Consider the following 19283-nt stretch of genomic DNA (forward strand, 5'->3'; position numbering starts at 1 on the left):
ATATCAGTCTTTCACTCTTTTCTTATGATTCATTTCACTGTAGAAAAGTACTTGAGTAATGATTTAAGATTCCGAAGTGGGTCAAGATGCGCAAATCATTTTAGTTAGGCAGTAATTGTAGCCTTTTCTTCTGCCCATATAGTAAACTTGGATATGTATGATGGCTCATTTTGAAGTTGAAACATTTTCACATATGTGGTTAAATTTTTCAGGTTTGAAGTGAGATTTGCTATTCCGTACTTTAGCACACCCTGATAACCTTTTTGTGATGCGGCTTCTCCTGGTAAAAAATCCCTTTTTGCACACAATAAGTTCTTTGCAAATTTAGTTCTTTGCATATATTTAAAAGCTACATAGTTTTACACCTTTGTTCTATGGTCCGCTGATCTTCAAATCAGCACAAATGGGTAAGCTCAGTCACTTGATTTTAAAAATTTGAATCATGTCCAATATCACTGCACAGAGATTTTTTGTTAACACACTATTTTTGAGTACCTCAATTTGAGGTGCATTTATAGGGATATTGATCCAAGTATTATAATGACTTTAAATAAAAAATTAAATGGAATTACTACCTGTTTCAGGGGTGATAAAAATCATTATAATTTCATTTTTCTGGATTTTAAATTGTCAAATCAACAATTGTTTATAAAAATAAATATTAAAAGATAGAATGTTTTGATTTCAAAACTGAAAGAAACCGTCGGGTGTTTTCTCATAGGATCATGGATTCCGACATTTTAAGATATAATAGGGTTTAAACCTTTTTTTCCTCAGAGTTTTCTAATAAAAATATGGACTTAGCAATAAACCTGTCAAAATAAAATTAATGAATAATTAGGGGTTTATAATTTACAGATTGTCATTGAGATCAATTAATAAGTTTTTTACAGTATTCAGCATAATACACAACACATGACAAGAAAAATATATTGAAAGATTTCATTGGATTTTTTTATACATTGAGTTACAGTCAGTAAAATATTTTGAGTGAACTGATTTTCCTTTTTCAGGCTTTAGCAACAGTTAAAGAAAAGAACCGAGAACTTGAGCATAGAGAGACACTGATACGAACACTATATAGGGACAGGGAACAAGCTCTTTCTACACTGAAAAAACATGGAATAACAGTAGATAAAAATATTAATGTAGGTCAAATTGTAGTGATATATATTTTTAAAGTGCCAATGTTAAATTTACACTTTTACATTTAAAAAACATTTATATTTAAGTATAAATCTTTGTTAATCAATGGGTTCTATTTATTACTAATAGAAGATGAGTTTCCAACAACAAAGAAAAAATAAATACATTAAATAGAAACATCATTGCTTACAATACCCAAATATGTTAACTGCTGGCATGATTACTTACAATACCCAAATATGTTAACTGCTGGCATGATTACTTACAATACCCAAATATGTTAACTGCTGGCATGATTACTTACAATACCCAAATATGTTAACTGCTGGCATGATTACTTACAATACCCAAATATGTTAACTGCTGGCATGATTACTTACAATACCCAAATATGTTAACTGCTGGCATGAGATTGTCAAAAAATTCATTTAAAATAATCCAGTATAATATGAATAAAGGAAATGGGAGGTATATGTCAATGAGACAGCAACCCATGCAAAATAAATAATCAATAGACACTTAAAAGGCACATTAAAGTCTGCAACAATATACAGGTGTAAGTGTAGTTTACAGTAGGGAAAGTTACAAGACTACACAGTTTTGCTACTCTTATGTTGAAAAAAATACATCTACTTATTTATTAGCAATGATATATTTAGTAGTAAATTGTTACTGTAACTACCATTTTTTGTAACAACAGGTTGATATTGAGAAAGGTTTAAACTTTGTGGATAAAGAAGAATTTGAAAATCTAAAACAACAAAATCAAAGTTTAAAATCAGTTATTAAAGAAATGAGAGCTCAGATGGAAAATTTAGGTCATGAGCTACCTCAGATGACACTAATAGACCCAGTGAAGAAAGATTCCTCAGATGGTAGGTGGTTATAAAGAAGGGTACTGTTAATTCAGAAATTATTGCAAGGTTTTTATTAACGCAAGTAATACGACTGGTTGAGTATTGCAATAAGAACTCACATTCTGATATCAAATACCTATATCTCTATTCACAATTTTTCTAAAATCTCAATAATTAATCTTGCATTTTTGGTCATTCTACATCAAATTGCAATAATTTGTGAATTTACAGTAACAACTTAAGTAACAGTCCCATAAACTTCTGGCATTACTGTAAATTTATTTATTTTCTTGGAATCAGGTTTTCATGGATACTTCATTTTGTGGCTTTCAGGATTTCTGCATTCATGCCTGTAGGAAAAGGAATATTTAGATTTGAGGTTTATGATTTCCCATGAAATAAATTAAATAAGTACCTGAGGAATAATAATGAATTGACAGTAGGTAAACATTATATAATTTAAGGGGGTTACTATCTCAGAAATATTATCAGACACATTGTATAATTTAAGGGGGTTACTATCTCAGAAATATTATCAGACACATTGTATAATTTAAGGGGTTACTATCTCAGAAATATTATCAGACACATTGTATAATTTAAGGGGGTTACTATCTCAGAAATATTATCAGACACATTATATAATTTAAGGGGGTTACTATCTCAGAAATATTATCAGACACATTGTATAATTTAAGGGGGTTACTATCTCAGAAATATTATCAGACACATTGTATAATTTAAGGGGTTACTATCTCAGAAATATTATCAGACACATTGTATAATTTAAGGGGGTTACTATCTCAGAAATATTATCAGACACATTATATAGTTTAAGGGGGTTACTATCTCAGAAATATTATCAGACACATTGTATAATTTAAGGGGGTTACTATCTCAGAAATATTATCAGGGTTACTATCTCAGAAATATTATCAGACACATTGTATAATTTAAGGGGTTACTATCTCAGAAATATTATCAGACACATTGTATAATTTAAGGGGTTACTATCTCAGAAATATTATCAGACACATTGTATAATTTAAGGGGGTTACTATCTCAGAAATATTATCAGGGTTACTATCTCAGAAATATCAGACACATTGTATAATTTAAGGGGGTTACTATCTCAGAAATATTATCAGACACATTGTATAATTTAAGGGGTTACTATCTCAGAAATATTATCAGACACATTGTATAATTTAAGGGGTTACTATCTCAGAAATATTATCAGGGTTACTATCTCAGAAATATTATCAGACACATTGTACAATTTAAGGGGTTACTATCTCAGAAATATTATCAGGGTTACTATCTCAGAAATATTATCAGACACATTGTATAATTTAAGGGGTTACTATCTCAGAAATATTATCAGACACATTGTATAATTTAAGGGGGTTACTATCTCAGAAATATTATCAGACACATTATATAATTTAAGGGGGTTACTATCTCAGAAATATTATCAGGGTTACTATCTCAGAAATATTATCAGACACATTGTATAATTTAAGGGGTTACTATCTCAGAAATATTATCAGGGTTACTATCTCAGAAATATTATCAGGGTTACTATCTCAGAAATATTATCAGACACATTGTATAATTTAAGGGGTTACTATCTCAGAAATATTATCAGACACATTGTATAATTTAAGGGGGTTACTATCTCAGAAATATTATCAGACACATTATATAATTTAAGGGGGTTACTATCTCAGAAATATTATCAGGGTTACTATCTCAGAAATATTATCAGACACATTGTATAATTTAAGGGGTTACTATCTCAGAAATATTATCAGGGTTACTATCTCAGAAATATTATCAGACACATTGTATAATTTAAGGGGTTACTATCTCAGAAATATTATCAGGGTTACTATCTCAGAAATATTATCAGACACATTGTATAATTTAAGGGGTTACTATCTCAGAAATATTATCAGACACATTGTATAATTTAAGGGGGTTACTATCTCAGAAATATTATCAGGGTTACTATCTCAGAAATATTATCAGACACATTGTATAATTTAAGGGGTTACTATCTCAGAAATATTATCAGACACATTGTATAATTTAAGGGGTTACTATCTCAGAATTATTATCAGACACATTGTATAATTTAAGGGGGTTACTATCTCAGAAATATTATCAGACACATTGTATAATTTAAGGGGTTACTATCTCAGAAATATTATCAGGGTTACTATCTCAGAAATATTATCAGGGTTACTATCTCAGAAATATTATCAGACACATTGTATAATTTAAGGGGGTTACTATCTCAGAAATATTATCAGGGTTACTATCTCAGAAATATTATCAGACACATTGTATAATTTAAGGGGTTACTATCTCAGAAATATTATCAGGGTTACTATCTCAGAAATATTATCAGGGTTACTATCTCAGAAATATTATCAGACACATTGTATAATTTAAGGGGTTACTATCTCAGAAATATTATCAGACACATTGTATAATTTAAGGGGGTTACTATCTCAGAAATATTATCAGACACATTATATAATTTAAGGGGGTTACTATCTCAGAAATATTATCAGGGTTACTATCTCAGAAATATTATCAGACACATTGTATAATTTAAGGGGTTACTATCTCAGAAATATTATCAGGGTTACTATCTCAGAAATATTATCAGACACATTGTATAATTTAAGGGGTTACTATCTCAGAAATATTATCAGGGTTACTATCTCAGAAATATTATCAGACACATTGTATAATTTAAGGGGTTACTATCTCAGAAATATTATCAGACACATTGTATAATTTAAGGGGGTTACTATCTCAGAAATATTATCAGGGTTACTATCTCAGAAATATTATCAGACACATTGTATAATTTAAGGGGTTACTATCTCAGAAATATTATCAGACACATTGTATAATTTAAGGGGTTACTATCTCAGAATTATTATCAGACACATTGTATAATTTAAGGGGGTTACTATCTCAGAAATATTATCAGACACATTGTATAATTTAAGGGGTTACTATCTCAGAAATATTATCAGGGTTACTATCTCAGAAATATTATCAGGGTTACTATCTCAGAAATATTATCAGACACATTGTATAATTTAAGGGGGTTACTATCTCAGAAATATTATCAGGGTTACTATCTCAGAAATATTATCAGACACATTATATAATTTAAGGGGGTTACTATCTCAGAAATATTATCAGACACATTATATAATTTAAGGGGGTTACTATCTCAGAAATATTATCAGACACATTATATAATTTAAGGGGGTTACTATCTCAGAAATATTATCAGACACATTGTATAATTTAAGGGGTTACTATCTCAGAAATATTATCAGACACATTGTATAATTTAAGGGGTTACTATCTCAGAAATATTATCAGACACATTGTATAATTTAAGGGGGTTACTATCTCAGAAATATAATCAGACACATTATATAGTTTAAGGGGGTTACTATCTCAGAAATATTATCAGACACATTGTATAATTTAAGGGGTTACTATCTCAGAAATATTATCAGACACAAAAGGGGGTTACTATCTCAGAATTATTATCAGACACATTATATAATTTAAGGGGGTTACTATCTCAGAAATATTATCAGACACATTGTATAATTTAAGGGGGTTACTATCTCAGAAATATTATCAGACACATTATATAATTTAAGGGGGTTACTATCTCAGAAATATTATCAGACACATTATATAATTTAAGGGGGTTACTATCTCAGAAATATTATCAGACACATTGTATAATTTAAGGGGTTACTATCTCAGAAATATTATCAGACACATTGTATAATTTAAGGGGTTACTATCTCAGAAATATTATCAGACACAAAAGGGGGTTACTATCTCAGAATTATTATCAGACACATTATATAATTTAAGGGGGTTACTATCTCAGAAATATTATCAGACACATTGTATAATTTAAGGGGGTTACTATCTCAGAAATATTATCAGACACATTATATAATTTAAGGGGGTTACTATCTCAGAAATATTATCAGAAACATTGAAGATTGATACCTCAGATGGAATGTGTCTTATTAAAGATTTGGGAGCATAACATTCTCCTTTTTGTTTACACACACACACACACACACACACAGTAAGGAAACATTTTGCAGGCAGCAAGTATTGATAGTATAATCAAAAGGGGGGACTATCTCAGTTATATTAACAGTTCCAAAGAAGGACCACAAAGTTTATAGGTATTGACATGAAAAGCCTCAGAGAACCATTACAGTCATAGAGGAAATCATATTTCATTTTTCTATTTTTGTTATATAATGTAGGATACAAACAGGAAAGACAAAGAATACTTCCACAGTTATAAAGGAAGGAAATGAAATCTATGTTTTATTCCCTATAAGTATATGACATAAACAGGAAAACTAAGTGCACTACCTCAGTTATAAAGGAAGGAAATCAAATCTAAACAGGAAATATTGCTATTAAATCATATGTGAAGGCTTTCATTTCTCTAAATTTTCCAAAAGAATATTAAAGTTGATTCCTTTCTTTCTTTTGTTACAATAAATACACTGCTATGAACACAACTATTGTTCTTACAGAGTATGTCACAGACTTGGAAGATGAAATAAAGAAACTAAGAAAGAAAACTAGAGATTTAGAAAGTCAAATAAGTAATACTAGAAAGCATGGACAAATTCCTGCTGTATCTATGGTAACCAATGAACATGACGTAATGTCACAGGTCAAGGACAACCACATTGTGAAATGTCACATTCAGTCCCTCAATGAAACTCTAGGTATGTACCACCAAGGGAGTTAATTTTACATTTTAAGTATAAAAGAAAAAGCAGATCTCAAGAAAATATATTGAAAGCTCAGTAAATGAAACGTTATTACAAAAATGTGTCAATTGTGTTATCTGGATCCCCTAATTAAACTGTGTTGGACATTAAAAACCAACAGATGAAAAATAAATGTTCTGATCCTTAAATTAAGACTAAAAACCATACAAATTACATGAAAATTAGATGTTTCCTTAACCCGAATAATTCAGTCGTTATATTCCTCCATTAACGCCTGAATGCATTGACAATGAAAAACCTTCAATCAATCATTCGGAATTAGCTCTGGATTAACCTATCTCTATAAAATGAGCTGATTGCTGATTGGTCACAGCTTCTATAGGACACTAATCACTTCAGGATTCGAGAAGAGTTTTTATCGTGTAAGGAATTCAGGCCCTCGCAAGTAGGAGAGATCGATTACGGGGAGGGACTGAATTATTGGGGTTAATGTTTCCTTTATTTTTGTACTAATAAGGATAAGGTATGTCTTTCGGTCTGCAAAGTTTATCAGTGAGCACAGGGTGTGATTGCAAATAATGTGCCAGCAAAGTATGCTCCTGTACTTATGGCATACCATAGATTTATGGATGCCTTGAAAAGAAAAATGTTTATATGGACGTAGCCATGTTTGTTTATTTCATTGTATTGATGAAGTGTTTACACAGTTGGTTGTATTCACATGTAATAAATGAAGGTTAAAAAAAACCCTGCAATTTTCTAATACTTTTCAAAGGAGATGGTCCGGTAAGGGCTAGTTTTGGCCTAATATTCGAAGTACATCTAATGAAAGATTTTTGACATTTTTTAAACACTTAAGAGTGTCTACTTCAGTCGATTCAATTAGTTTATGTAAAAGATTTGGACTGATTTGTTCATTAAAGACACTCAAATTCAAGCTTAAATATGAAAAATCTATCAAATATGCCTTAAAACGTCACTTTTCAGATGTTTTTTGTCTAAAATGTAAGTGGCCACATTCGTGTTCAGTCTCAACCTTTATATATGTTATGTATTATCATCAAATACAACATATATTTAAATATTAAGACTGAACACAAATGCGGCCACTTTCATTTTAGACGTAAAATGTCTTAAAATCAGCACAAATATTCTGTAATATTGTATGATTTTATGATGCTATTACCTGATGTATGTGCATTTTATTGCCAAAAACAGCCCATATTTATGGAACAGAAGTATTGTACTTTCCAATAAATAGCTAAAAGTTTACATTTAAACATTGTAAAAATGCTATATTTTGGGCCAAAAAAGGGTCTCACTGGGCCTTCTCCTTTGACAGTTTGGTGAAGATAATTAAGAACAGTGATAGTTGTAAAGGTTCTTTATAACAATTTTCCCTATAGACAAGTTTTACAAGGATTAATGTTTTATATGATTTAATTACACCATTTGAAATATATTTACAATGCAGGAGCCTTAAGAACGGAGAAAGTAGAGCTATCAGCTCAAGTAAAGAAACAGCAAGCTCGTATTATATATCTAGATAATCTTGTAGACAAACTATCTAAAGAGGTGAGATAAAAGAAACAGCAAGCTCGTATTATATAATATCTAGATAATCTTATAGACAAACTATCCAAAGAGGTGAGATAAGCTTATACAGGGAGTGATTTTACAAAGTAAAAATAAGGAGATGAGGTATGATTGCCAATGAGACAACTATCCACCAAAATTCAAATGAAGTGGACTTGAATTTAAAGAAATAGAAAAAATGTAATGATAACAACTAATAGTAGACAGCTCTCTCACAAGCAAAAAACCCAAAACTGTAAAATATAAGGACATACACTGCAAGCTTTGTTTTCAGAAGGTATAATTTTCCAGTGCTCTTTGTAGTTAGTGATTTATCTGTTAATATAAAAATAAGGAAATGTGGTATGATTGCCAATGAGAAAACTATCCACCAGAGTTCAAATAAGTGGATATAAGCAATTATAGGTCACCGTACAGCCTTCAACGATGAGAAAACCCATAATGTATAGTCGGCTATAAAAGGCCCTGACATGAAAAATGTGAAACAATTCAAACAAGAAAACCAACTTCATAAGAGGTTTAATTGTTGTTGTGCTTTTTTGTCGAGCCTGCGACTTTTGTCGCAGAAAGCTCGACATAGGGATAGCGATCCGGCGGCGGCGGCGGCGGCGGCGGCGGCGGCGTTAGCTAACTTCTTAAAAGCTTTATATTTTAGAAGATGGAAGACCTGGATGCTTCATACTTTGTATATGGATGCCTCATGTTACGAAGTTTCCGTCAGTCACATGTCCAATGTCCTTGACCTCATTTTCATGGTTCAGTGACTACTTGAAAAAAAAGTTCAGATTTTTTGTAATGTTAAATTCTCTCTTATTATAAGTAATAGGATAACTATATTTGGTATGTGCGTACCTTGCAAGGTCCTCATGCCCGTCAGACAGTTTTCACTTGACCTCGACCTCATTTCATGGATCAGTGAACAAGGTTAAGTTTTCGTGGTCAAGTCCATATCTCAGATACTATAAGCAATAGGTCTAGTATATTCGGTGTATGGAAGGACTGTAAGGTGTACATGTCCAACTGGCAGGTGTCATCTGACCTTGACCTCATTTTCATGGTTCAGTGGTTATAGTTAAGTTTTTGTGTTATGGTCTGTTTTTCTTATACTGTATGCAATAGGTCTGCTATATTTGGTGTATGGAATGATTGTAAGGTGTACATGTCTAGCTGGCAGGTGTCATCTGACCTTGACCTCATTTTCATGGTTCAGTGGTTATAGTTAAGTTTTTGTGTTTTGGTCTGTTTTTCTTATACTGTATGCAATAGGTCTTCTATATTTGGTGTATGGAATGATTGTAAGGTGTACATGTCTAGCTGGCAGGTGTCATCTGACCTTGACCTCATTTTCATGGTTCAGTGGTCAAAGTTAAGTTTTTGAGTTTTTGTCTTTTTTTCTAATACTATATGCAATAGTTCAACTATATTTGGTGTATGGAATGATTGTAAGGTGTACATGTCTAGCTGGCAGGTGTCATCTGACCTTGACCTCATTTTCATGGTTCAGTGGTCAAAGTTAAGTTTTTGAGTTTTTGTCTTTTTTTCTAATACTATATGCAATAGTTCAACTATATTTGGTGTATGGAAATATTTTATGATCTATATGTCAGTCACGCAGGTTTTATTTGACCTTGACCTCATTTTCAAGGTTCATTGCTCAGTGTTAAGTTTTTGTGTTTTTGTCTGTTTTTCTTAAACTATAAGCAATAGGTCAACTATATTTGTTGTATGGAAGAATTGTTAGCTGTACATGCCTGCCTAGCATGGTTCAACTGACCTTGACCTTATTTTCATGGTTCTTTGGTCAATGTTTAGTTTACTTGGTTAATGTTAAGTTTATGTGACATTTGTAATAAAGCTTTATATTTAGGACTATCAACATAATATCAATGATTAGTAAAGAAGGCGAGACATTTCAGCGTGTGCACTCTTGTTCTATATACCGCAGAGAAAAAATATTTATACAGAAATTTAAATTTTGGTTTTATGACATGTTTTTTAAACAAAATATCACATCTGGCTTGTAAAGATAGAAATAGAAAAAGAGAAGAAAATTTCTATAAATAACAAACAATAGAAGTTAGGTGTATTAAAAATAATATAAACAATAGGTTAAATATTGTATATTATAAGATCAAAATAGATCTGTGCACAAACATTGTGACGAAAAAATTGTTTCCAAATACACTTTAACGTTATATCATAAACACGTATACTTCTGTTGTAATTAAATGTACAAATTGATGATAATAAAATACCAAAACCTGATAAAATGCTTTAATTTTCACTGTCATTAAAGGACACCTTCAAGATCAAGAAATATTAAAATTAAATAAAAATTTTCTAATACAGCCAAAGACAAAACAGATAGAGATAGATCAGTTACAGTATGAGGTTGGAGCTCAAGGCCGTCGCTATGTAGCAGAAATAGCAAGCCTTAAACAGCGAGTATCAGACCTGGAGATACAGCTCGTGGAGGCTCGGAAAGAAGCTGATGAATATTATAAAGGGAATCTGGAGAAAAACATGGATATATCTTCATTATCACAACAGGTATTATATTTATCCAAGCCGGCATGTTCACATAAACACAACATATTACCTTATTCAGTATACTCAGGGGTTTGCATTTGCTCAAATTGGCATTTCATTTGCGCTAAAGAAAATTTTCATTTTTTGCCACAAACCATATTTCATTTGCTCCCATTATACAGGTGAAAAGAATAGCAATATATTTTAACTATTCTGTTTTTATATTATTTCTCTTCCCTTGTCCAGCATAATATGTTGCCATGTCATCATGTGGAAGTTTGCAGTAGGATAACAAGCAGGATAAGTTCCTAAAAAATGATAAGATTAAAACACAACATTTACAGCTTTTGTTTGCATCACAAAACCATGTGTGTCCCAATCTGTTGTCATAGTGATTATCTTTGCACCTAAAAGACTTATCTTTATTATTCAATGCACTTGATAGTTTATAAGTGTTGTCAATACAGATATATTTCCTCTGAAACGTCACCTTGAACATGTGAACACTATACAATTTCATTTAAGTAATGTAAAACTTACATTGAAACTTTAATCTTAATTTTTATAGCTTAAAGAAATGGCACAAAATAAGTTTGATTTTTGGTTCAAATGAAATATAGACCTCGTTGCACACCTTTTTATGACCATAACAGTGTGTTTTTGTTTTACCTGAGTTCAAAATGTCCAGATTTTTCCTGATTTCACATTACTGTTTACAAAATGGTCATATGTGTGGCACTTGTTTTTGAATTTAGAAAAGTTATAAATGTTGCCTAGAATTCGACTGAAATAACATCCAGCAAGTGTTAGCCAATATTTTGTGAGAAAAAACTTTATGCTTTTAATTATGATATTTTCTGCCTCTTTTTTAACTTTCACTGGTACCTCTTTCTTATCATTAAAGTTTCACAAAGCCTTATTTTCCAAAGAACAAACCCTTGTTAGAGACCAGAATATTGTTTATCATGTGTTGACTGCATCTGAAATCAGCTGAGGTTTACCTCTGAGAATATAGATAACCAAGTTTATAGACATCAATCAATCCTAATGAAACTGTTTCTAAAGCATCAGTAGTTTGCAACAATAACTTTAGTAAAAAAGTATTGAGTTGATCTCAGTTTGTCAGGATTTAAGGAAATGAAAACTCGCAGGAACCTCCTTGTTTACATAAACTTTAGTGTGTTTAGACGCAGGTCTAAAACTCAATGATAATCCTATAGGTGAATAAAAAAGCATTATTTTTAGTTATCTTAAGGGAATTTTTATAATGTTGTCTATACCTGTTTGTTTGAAGGTTGTTTTATTGTAAAACTTAACTTCATTTACATGCTGGACTTTATCTGGCCAATTTTTGATGTATTTGTAAAGATTGATTAAACATTAGTTAAGTCTTACTTTAACATAAAAAAATCAAATAAATTGTGTTATGTACATGAATATTCTTGTCCACAAACCTCTATTAGGTCTTCTGAAATTAACCTTTTATATGTTCAAGTTCTTGAATACAATATGAGTTTTCAATAAATATAAGAAGATGTGGTATAAGTGCCAATGAGACAACCCTCCATCAAAGTCAAAATTTATAAAATTAAACCATTATAGGTCAAAGTACGGTCTTCAACACGGAGCCTTGGCGCACACGAAACAGCAAGCTATAAAGGGCCCCAAAAATTACTATTGCAGCGGGTTTAAACGTTTTAATGGTACCAAACCTTCACCCTTATCTGAAACAATAGTGTAACATCACAACACAGAAAAACACACTATAAAATATCAATTGAAATGGCTTAACTCAATCAAAAGACATATTAACACCGGTGAACATACACTGAACAAATAAATTTGATATAGACTTTTTTTTAAATGCAGCTTATTGGGCGATGTCTATTCCATATGGTTTGTTTTGTTGAATAAGATAGCATTCTATGTCTGTTCAGTATAAGTCTGTTGTAACTGCTTTATTCTATTATAGATATCACAACTAAAGATTGATTTATCAGAGAAAAGACCTGTTGTTAACTTTGGTGCTCAGGTAAATAGTTTATTTTTTATCTAAAATAACTAAAATATGGAAATTTAATAACTTCATTTTTAGTAGATTTAATAACTTCATTTTTAGTAAACTTAATTGGATGAAGGGTAGGTGTGTAGGTGATAGTTCTTCAAATGAGATGACTATAAATCAAAAGAAAAAAATCATTAGAAAGTAAGTAGTAAGTAAATTATAACAAAATATATATAGCAAACTTACCCACAGTTCCATTTGATATAGTAGTATGCACGTTTTGATCAGCATTTACAAATAAATTTACAGAAACAGCTGTTTTCTGCTCTTAGGTCAGCTTTTTGTCTCTTTGAAACATTCCTTGTTTCATTCTCTATTCTATTTTTTACCTCTCATTTCTAAGCATGGAGATTTGTCTCATTGGCACTCATACCACATCTTATTATATCTATATACATACATTGATGTTTATAGGAGCTAGTTATACAACAACTACAGGATGAAATGTCTAGATTAAAACAACAAGCAAGTCATGTGACATCATCTGGTCCAATCAGAAAGCAGTCTTCTAATGTCCAAGTAGAGGAACTACAAGAAAAACTGAAGTCTGCTGCTAAACACATTGCACAGCTAGCAAAGGAAAGGCAACAGTTGATAGAAATGGGTAACAGACTGAGAGCAGAACTAAAGAAAGCAGGTTTGATGTTTAGGTTCCAGTTTATATGGCTGAAGGAAAGATATCACTGAAAAACAATGACACACAGAATTTATTATCATAGTATTAAATAAAGTGCTGACAAAGTGTTAAACAGGTTTCATTAGGATCTGTTTCATCCAATAATTAGCTGCTAAAACTTAAGCAATCTATTTTCAAGAAGACTATGAGTCACTTCTTTTTTCAGTAATTTATAACTATTTACAATGTTCAAACATTAGTAAAATACTTTTGTTTTTCATACTTTTAATTTCAACTGTTGCCCTTGTCTGAGACATCTTCTATACTTTTCAGCATATTTGTAGTTATAAATCTGTATCCACAGGTGTTGCCCCACCATCCAATCCACCTAGTACTAGACATATTCCACAATCTTTGCAGAGTGAGGATCCAACTAATCCCCTGTCACAACAATTTCTAAGTAAACTGACCCAGCTAGAGAAACTACAGTATGAACTGACCAAACAGGTGAGTGATCACTAGTCATACAGTGACCTTATGTCATAACAGGTTTTTGGTGAACTGACCCATCACAGGAAGCCACAATATGGACTGATCAAATGGTGAGAGTCTACACACTGAACCTACATCACAACAATAAATGTGTTGCACAGTACTACTATAAGTGTTCATCCTAATATTATGTCACCAGCTGTTTGTTTAATAGAAAAGAAAGGATACAGGGTATCCATCCACAAAATCAGTACATGCAAAGCAAAAAACACCAAACTGCTGTTCTCCATCTCCAAGTCACAGTGAGGCCTTCAACATGGATCAAAAACTCTCACCTCACTCCTAAGACAGCCCCTAGCACTGGTTTGAGCAAAAATCTTTGCAAACTGACAATCTCGCCACAACTGTGAATTGGAGAACAAAGCCATGGAGTAATATTAATTAAATAGATATGGCAAAGAAATCAAACGTTTACTGTGACAATCACACTGAAGAGTGCAAAAACAAAACAAACATTTAGACCATGTTTATATATATGTTAGACTCAGATCAACATCCGGTCTCTAATCGAAGTCCATTCCCCAAATCAACGTCCAATGTACAGTCGAGTCCTATATATTATCAAAACGACATACTATCAATCAGAGTCTCCTCTCATCATTCAAAAAAGTAGACAACATCCCATCTCATATAATCAGCTAAATAAAAATTTAAGGACAAACATCAGTAAATGACGATAAGACAAACACCAACATCATATTACATGTACAGTCATATTGAAATTTTGGTGAAAGAAGTTAATCCACTCGATCTACGTTGTCTTATGCCTTTCATTTTCATATAAATAAATGACATGTGGATATACGACAATGAGACAACAACCCAACGACAAAGATACTTAGTAATCGAAAGACACATTGGGAGCAATATACAGTCTCGAACAATAGACAGAATAAAGAAGTACAGGCAATAGTTGAAAAGTATTTGATATTTGGACTCTGAAAGATATAAAATCTTATATTTTAAACCACTGTTTAAGTTTTAGGTTTAACCAAACCATTTGTTTTTAAAAAAATGCCTGTTTCAAATCAGAAATATGACAGTTGTTTTCAGCAAAATTGTGACGTCATTGTGGCAGGTCCATAATTGGACGCCGAAAAGAGAAGAAAAATATTGGATGTTGTTTTGAGAACAACAAAAAGACATTGATAAGAAGGGGCACAGAATTAGCCACAAATTGGAATCTTTCATTTCATTATGATGTCAGATTTGGACGTCAATTTGAAGAACGGACATTGATTAGAGAAGGGAAGTCGATCCGAGTCTTACATTTATACTGATCTTTTAAAAACAATTTAAAGTCATTATCAATATAGAATTAAATACTGAGTTGAATGGTACAGCTCCTTTATATATAATCTCCACACTACCACCCAGTTTACAAAAATAGAAACCTTGAGCATTTGCTTACTTTAATGTAAAATCAACTGTAAAGAACAACTATATCCCAAATGTGACTATGTGAACATATTGTGCAGAAATGTTGAATTTACTCGTCAAAAAATACCGTTATATTTATTCAAACCATTAAAGAAGTTAATCTGGAGATCCCAATCAAAGCAAATAAGAAATTTCTCATTTAGGTTAACCGTACTTTATTAATTGGTATCACACTATATCTAAGATGTTTCATAATTTATGTGCCTAGTATTAAATTTAAGTATGAATTTGATCAACATGAACTTACTTTATATATATCATTTGGTAGAAGATATTCACTAAGTATAATTTATGGTTTTAGCAATTACAGTATGCTCAGAAGTTTCCAGATGACGACAAAAGTACTATGGAATCTACATCTAACAACAACAATGGTCAAACACAGGAGGAATACAGACCTCCATCTATACTGAAAAAGTCTATAGGTAGGTCTATTACATCCTCATCTTACTTAAAATCGGGATCAGAGGGATGCAGACCACAATTGATACTGAAAAAGTCTATAGGTAGGTTTATCTTAACCTCATCTAACTAGGAGAGGATATATAGGCACTGTAGGATCTGGAACTAATATCTTTAAAGGCATACAAAACTCCCTCCATACTTTAAAAAATCTATAATTAGGTGTGTAGGCCCTCATCCAACAAGGTGAGGTTGTAGGTTTTGTATCTTATATCACATAACAAGGAGATTGGAGTATTAAGACCTCTGTCTATATATATATAGAAAAACTTTATAGGTAGGTAACTTCAGTTTACATCTATTTACCAACAAGGACAGGTTTTAGGTATACTTTTGAAACTATATCTAATTTTAAAGAGGAATCCATACCTTCATCAGCTCTGAAAGGTAATATAAGTAAACTTTATAGGTAGGTAGCTACTGGTTTACAGTCATTAACCAACAACAAGGAAGGTTTATAGTCAACTGTACCTAATATTAGGTGGGAACCCATGCAGCCGTCAGTACTGAAAGGTTATATTTTTAACTTTATTTTATCCACGTTATCTTGGAAGAGAAGTGGTAAAAATGATTTACAGTTAACAATGATGACACAAAAAAATAATCAGGAAGAAAAGTGGAACCTAGTTCAGAAGTGATCACTCATTGAAATGTAACATTTTAAACATTTAAGAGATTCAAATAGATTGGCACAATCGAGATAGGAAATGGCCTATTCAATCCTGCACTTATATTTTGAAGAGGTGATGGAGTCAAATGCTACTAGATTACTTGTAAAAGTTCAAAGTGAATTTGTTTACCAAATAGAAAATAGGATGTCACCCTTTAGGAAATAGGTTTTACAAAAAGGATTGTAAAAGGGTCTCTTTCACACATTAAGATGCATTTTATTATCAAGACGTTGTGTTTTAAGGAAATTGCAATTAAATAGAAATGCAAACCTAAAATATATATTTTTGCTCATTGCTTTTTAATTTTAGATTTTGCAGATCAAGATGAATATATGGATGTTAGGGGTAGTTATGGTGATAGATCTCTGGCCTCTACAAACATCAGTATACCTGAGTCTGATGGTAAAACACCAAGGGAACAGTTAGGGATTAGTATGTCCTCTGTAGGAGGGGAATCGTTACAGGAGATATGGAAACTTCTGGAAGACAGACCTACTCCTACACCCAGATCTCCACTCAGAAAAGGTACATACATCATTCACTTATTGTGATAAGAAGATGTTGTTATGGGTAGTTGTGATATGTTCAATAGTTATATTGCTGGCATTTCAATATAAATCAATATATATATTTATTGATTCTAATACACCTTCAACAATGATAATCAGGTACATTTGATGCCAAAAGTTAAGTAGATTTTTAAAGTATTTCTGTATTGCATAACTTAAACAATTTAGATAATGATATGTCATAGACATAGACACAGAAAACTTAATTTTGATTAAAAAGACCTGACTAAATGTCCTCTCATTTTTCTTCCATGACAGGATACAATGAAATTGTATTAAAGTAGACATTCTATTCAAATATTTCATTACTTTTATCAAAAGATGCCAATTATATCTCTTTGTCAGAAAATAAGAGAGATTGTCTTTAAAAATGCTATAAACTTATGTTTTAGTTTTTTTTTCTGTACATAAAAGCCTTCTTCATCATCACTTCAAACTTGAACACTACTTCACTTTTTTGTGAAAAAAAATGTATTGAAAAAGCAATGTCCCTGGTACTGTTCATTAATTAATGAAAACTTTTGTATATGTTATATTTAGATACAAGAAATACAAGATCAGCAGAGGGGAAGTCAAGTTCAGAGGACTTTGTTTTACAAGGATCCAAACCCACATATGAACAAAGATCTAAATCCCAGCCTTATAGACCCTCAGTCAAGCCTGCTAAGAAGAAAGTTATAAATAAACCACACATTAGAAATTATAATTGGAGAGATGGGGACAATAGCTGACAAGTGAAAATTCTAAAATCTATTTAAATTATTAGAATATCTGAACGTGCTGGCTGAAATATCATTCAGGAACTATAAATAGCAAGATTGTGAAAAGTCTAAAGAAATATTCAGAATACATGCAGATGTAGTGAAAAAGAAAAAACTTGGACAGTATTTATTGAAATTTGAAAATGAAATTGAAATTAGGTTTATATATTTTTTTAAATTCTCTGGGTAATTTACAAGATTGTGTCATACTTTGTGAATACTTGATACCCTGCTTTGAGAGAAAAAAACGCATCTGACTATATATTATAAATAGGCTATATTTATTAGGGTAAGAATGTTAAATTTTATATAAACTTCATATTCATTTATGAACTTTTCCATCGAAAAATATACATTGCAAAATAGGTCAAACACATTCTAAACAAATGAACATTTGGGTTTTGTACATTTTTTTAATGCAGCATTTTAAAAAAAATTTAAAATCATCTTGAAACTTTTGAAATAAATTTATACTTTTTGTTTGAAGCATTTACAAAATATATACATCATATCTACAAACAATGATATACCACATATATATGAAATACCACATCTTCTTAATTTTATACTTGTATTTATTGGTAAAAGTAGAATCTTTAACTTTGAACACCATGTTTATATAATGTAAAATATGATAATATATTTAATATGACTTATCTGTGATATGTAATAAAGAAGTACAGTAATGTGTTGTAGTTATTACTTTTTACATATTCATGATTCTAAAGGAAGAGACAAGTGCATAGCAACACAGTTTACACAAATAAAAATGTTTCAAAAGTCATCAACAAAGGTGTGCAAAGGTCTTTATCAATCAAAGTTTAACAAGATATTGATGGTTTACACCTAGTTTAACCCAGTCACATGTACATGTCCTGAGTCAAAAACCTAGCCAGTGGTTGTCTTTTTATAGTTGTAAACTTAATTTATTTTGGGAATTTTGTTTTGATGGCAGATTTTTATAGTCTGGTAAATTATGTTTCAAAATTTTTCTAGACTTTTGCCACCAACAAGTTAATGAACAGGGAATACATATATAAAGAAAGACAATCACAGGATAAACTAGTTTTCTTAATTACTGGACTTTTTACCTTTTTATCCTATCTGTGAAGAAGCAAAAGGTACAGAGAAAGAAAGGCACAATGAAAAGAGCTAGATTTAAGTAACAATACGAAATAATATAACATCTCATGTTATGAAAG

At 31.2% G+C, this 19283-nt stretch overlaps 1 protein-coding gene across 1 annotated transcript in view; it reads left to right on the forward strand.

Moving 5' to 3' along the window:
* Positions 1–18767, forward strand: part of LOC127710205 (coiled-coil domain-containing protein 57-like) — a 62802-nt gene extending 44035 nt beyond the window's left edge. The window contains exons 12-22 of the mRNA XM_052215965.1: positions 1014–1148; positions 1847–2021; positions 6617–6814; positions 8295–8395; positions 10766–10966; positions 12918–12977; positions 13425–13647; positions 13991–14133; positions 15920–16043; positions 17061–17276; positions 17861–18767. Coding sequence (XP_052071925.1) covers positions 1014–1148; positions 1847–2021; positions 6617–6814; positions 8295–8395; positions 10766–10966; positions 12918–12977; positions 13425–13647; positions 13991–14133; positions 15920–16043; positions 17061–17276; positions 17861–18051 — 1767 coding nt within the window. The 3' untranslated portion in view covers positions 18052–18767. The remainder of the gene's footprint in view (positions 1–1013; positions 1149–1846; positions 2022–6616; positions 6815–8294; positions 8396–10765; positions 10967–12917; positions 12978–13424; positions 13648–13990; positions 14134–15919; positions 16044–17060; positions 17277–17860) is intronic.
* The last annotated feature ends 516 nt before the right edge of the window (positions 18768–19283 follow it).

Source organism: Mytilus californianus, unplaced genomic scaffold (assembly GCF_021869535.1).
Source record: "Mytilus californianus isolate M0D057914Y unplaced genomic scaffold, xbMytCali1.0.p SCAF_7, whole genome shotgun sequence".
Taxonomy (NCBI): Eukaryota; Metazoa; Mollusca; class Bivalvia; order Mytilida; family Mytilidae; genus Mytilus; species Mytilus californianus.